Source organism: Rhamphochromis sp. 'chilingali', assembly GCF_963969265.1.
Source record: "Rhamphochromis sp. 'chilingali' genome assembly, chromosome: 2".
NCBI lineage: Eukaryota > Metazoa > Chordata > Actinopteri > Cichliformes > Cichlidae > Rhamphochromis > Rhamphochromis sp. 'chilingali'.
This window is the reverse complement of record NC_137930.1, coordinates 2,404,486-2,408,349: the sequence shown is the minus strand read 5'-3', so window position 1 is coordinate 2,408,349 and position 3,864 is coordinate 2,404,486. Positions and strand designations below refer to the sequence as shown.

Genomic DNA, 3,864 nt, shown 5'->3' with positions numbered 1-3,864 from the left:
AGTATCTAAAATCCCAAAACACAAACCATCCCAAAACAGCCCAAGAATAATAAAGAGAATAATAACAATAAAGAACATAAACACAAAGTCACTGAGTCATGGCCGCAGGACCATGACATGACTGTTGATCACCACGCTGCATCCTCAGACTGCACAGTTTGAAGCAGATCAGATGAACGATTGTTAAATTAGATGAAAACCACACAGACACACATAGGCTCCTTGATTTATTAGAGATTCATTTAGCACTAGGACAAGAGGACACAAATTACATAACAATGTGAAAGAGAATAAATATGTGTGCACTCATTTCAGCAAGGAATAATTTCATTGTTTCACAAAACTTTATTAAAATTGTTTGTTTTTGAATCCCTCTCAAATCTATTTAATCGTGAAAAAAAGTAGTATTTCTTTTACAAAAGAATTTCTCGAGAATGAAAGTTACCTTCACAGCTTCCCAGTCAAGAAGACCTTCCAGGAGGAATGAAGGCCCATGAGGATTAAATAGGGATTATTATTGATCACAAATCATGCAAAGCGACTGGCCAAACTAGTAGAGCCGAAAACCCATCGGTGAAACAGTTCTGACGACAGAAACAGGGCTGATGGTCCTAATGACGGGCATCGGGGGCATGTTATTGGAGACAAGAACGCGAACTGTTGTAGTTTTGCAGAAAGGCTGGGCCAGAACAGGCGTCGAAGCCCGCATGGGTGCCATGATGTAGGCGGCAGGCACGGGAGGAGAGGGGATAGGCGGTGCTGCTGGGGAAAACGTAGGACATGGGGGGTTAGGCAGTGGTGTGTAGGGGCGCCCTAAAACAGTTTCATACACCTTGTGCAGTATGTCGCTCTGCTCAACCTGCAGAGCTCCAGAAAGCATCTGGAAGTTCTCAGTGAGTCTTTGGTTCACCTCGCTGAACTTTGCTCCAATGCTGCCTGACATCATGAACTGCTTAAGCCGATTATTTTTTGAGAATTTTGACACCAGTTTCTCAGCATGTTTCAAGATGGTGTGGAGTTCCTTCAGCGCTTTCTCCACAGCGCCAGAGTTTCTGCCTGATCCCCTTTCTTTGACGGTTAAAACCAGTCCCTCCAAAGCTCTGACCCTGTCAGCAATCCGCCTGCAGCGTTCGTCATTGTTCTTCATATTGTCATACATCTCGATGATGGTTGGGCAGAGGCCGAAAAGTTCGGAGACCAGCTTATCCATGGTGAACTGTAAGGAAAGAAAGGTAACAGAACTGTAACGGTGCCATGGAGAAGTAAACTTAACTAGACTGAATTCAAATCAAAATCAAATCGAAATTTATTTATATAGCACATATTAAAACAACAGTGTTGACCATAGTGCTTCACAGTCAGTATAAGCATGAGACAATTAAAACAAACAATAAAACAGGACAACAAACAATAGGTAACAACACAACAAGCTAGACCAACTAGTTAGAATCAAAAGCCAAAGTAAAAAGATAAGTTTTAAGACGTGATTTAAAAGACTGGATCGACTCGGCAGTACGAACATGAACAGGGAGGTTATTCCAGAGTCTGGGTGCCACGGATGCAAAGGCCCGGTCACCTCTCGACTTCATTCGAGACCTAGGTTGTGCTAGGAGCCTGTGATTGGACGATCTGCTCTGTTGGGATTGTATGAGTGGAGTAGTTCAGATAGCTGGGCGCTAAATTATTCAGAATATTAAAAGTGAACAAAAGAATTTTAAAATCTTTGCGATATTTAACAGGGAGCCAATGTAATTTGGCTAACATTGGAGTTATGTGTTCATGAATTCTTGTACCTGTTAAAAGACGCGCAGCTGCATTTTGAATTAACTGAAGCCGGCAAAGAGAGGAGTGTTGGAGGCCCGAGTAGAGGGAGTTACAGTAGTCCGATCTGGATGTAATAAATGCGTGGACAAGCTTTTCAAGATCTTTTAAAGGAAGGAACGGCTTTGCTTTGGATATCTGACGCAACTGGTAAAAGCTGTTTTTTACCACAGTGGAGACCTGTTTCTCAAGTTTAAAAGAGCCCTCCAGGAACACTCACAGGTTTCTTACAGTGGGCGAGAGATGGCTAGCGAGAGGGCCTAGGGCATCAGCTAACTGGTTTAGCGGAGTGTGACTACCAAAGACTATGATTTCGGTCTCGTTCAATGTAGGTCAAAATGTATTAAAGTTAGTGAAGGGCAGGATTTAGCCTCTGGCTGCTGAATACAACACGTTTCAACTCTAAATTCCCATTTGAAGAAAACACTTTCAAAGCATAGTTAAAAATATTAAACTGCTGCTGGTTTTAACAAAGATGACTCCAGGGTAAAATCTCCCATCGTACAGGAGCAGAGGAGTAAAGAGTTTGGGTATTTACCAGTCAGTGGAGGTCACAAGTGTTGCTGCTCAGGTGTTGAGGAAAATGAATGTCAATTTCATTCTTGTGAGTTTTTTAGGTGATTTATCTGAAACATCTCTGTGCTGACGTACAGCAACAGACACAACGATCTGCGTTAGCCCCGTTTATTATCAGCAGAATACTTCAAAGTAAAGCACGGATACCTGGAATGCTTAAGTATTTTGTACTTAGTTACCACCCAGCTGTTCTTGGTTTTGTTCTGACATGAATTGAATCAGAGTGAGCCGATGTTCTGAGCACAGACGGTCCAATCCTGACCCAGGTGAGCCTCAGCCCAACAGTCCAAGCAGAGAGGCCTGTAACGCTTCAGGTGAGTCACAGCCAGCGAATCACAACTGCCTGCTGTCGGTTTGCTTCATCCACACAGGAAGTGGCCCTCTGTGAAAAGACGTTTCTGTGGTGTGTGTTGGTAATCGTAAATGTAAAAACAGAAATGTTAACCAATTGTTTTTGAACTAATTCTAGTTCATAGAGTCCAGTTTGATGTGAGCGGCAAATATTTGATCTCTTTAAATATTTCACAGCAAACCCAGTAAGGCTGCACAGTTGGAGGCGATACCTGCGCTGCATGCACGTCATTGTTTACATCATGAAGGTACCAGTGTTGGGACTAACGCGTTATTAAGTAACGCGTTACAGTAACTACGTTATTATTGTGGTAAGTAGCACGGTAACTAGTTATTATGCCAAAACCAGGAACGCGTTACTCGTTACTGGGATTTAGATAGGCACGTTATTCGTTCGTGTGGTGGCTGTCGCGGAGCTTCCACAGATTCAATAACATTAGCAAGTGGTGGAGGCAGCAGGTGGAGGAGGGAAAGGGGAGACAAGAGGAGAGACCCGAAGCAGCCGCTGGTCCGAGAGTGTCAGGTGAACTGAACTTCAGGTAAGAAGTTATGACCTGCAGTCTCTCTGGGTCAGATATGAACCAAGTTTAGGTGGAGTTTATTTTAGCTGTGCTGACTTTTTCGTACTGCATACTAGCTAGCATGACAGGGTTTCTATACAGCTGGGTGGTGCTATGAAGTTAATGATGTTGAACTTTATTTTGTTCATACGGTTAATTATTAGAGTTTCCAACCGTCCTGTAAAAAACGGAATCGTCTCGTATTCAGAGAAATTATTACGGGTTTCGTGTTGAGCTGAAAAGGAACAGTTTGTCCCGGACTTCAGCTACAATGAAAAAGACACAAAGCTGGAGTTTTTCTGCGTCTTTACACTGTCAGCTGACTCTTCTTCGCCCCCCCTCCCTCTCCTGTTTCTACTTCAATCATGAAACTGATCAATGATCAGCTTATCGGCTTTTCTCTCTTGTTTGTTTATCTCCACTTTGCGCCAGAAAGAGGAAACCAGCTGATAAACAACAGCAGCACGTTTGAGCTTGATCAGCTGTTGTTAGAATTTATTTAATATTAATTTCTAGTATCAGCTGATGTGTCAGGGCTCTGTGTGCGGGAGGGCGG

The 3,864-nt window shown here is 43.1% G+C and overlaps 1 protein-coding gene across 1 annotated transcript; it reads right to left on the bottom strand.

Moving 5' to 3' along the window:
* Window positions 1-208: 208 nt before the first annotated feature.
* LOC308392114 (mixed lineage kinase domain-like protein) lies at window positions 209-1,914 on the bottom strand. Its single transcript, XM_080874981.1, has 2 exons — window positions 1,794-1,914; window positions 209-1,216 (listed from the first exon to the last, which is right to left on the bottom strand). The coding sequence occupies exon 2, from the start codon at window positions 1,208-1,210 to the stop codon at window positions 551-553; it is 660 nt and encodes a 219-aa protein (XP_080731107.1). The 5' UTR covers window positions 1,211-1,216; window positions 1,794-1,914; the 3' UTR covers window positions 209-550.
* Window positions 1,915-3,864: the final 1,950 nt, after the last annotated feature.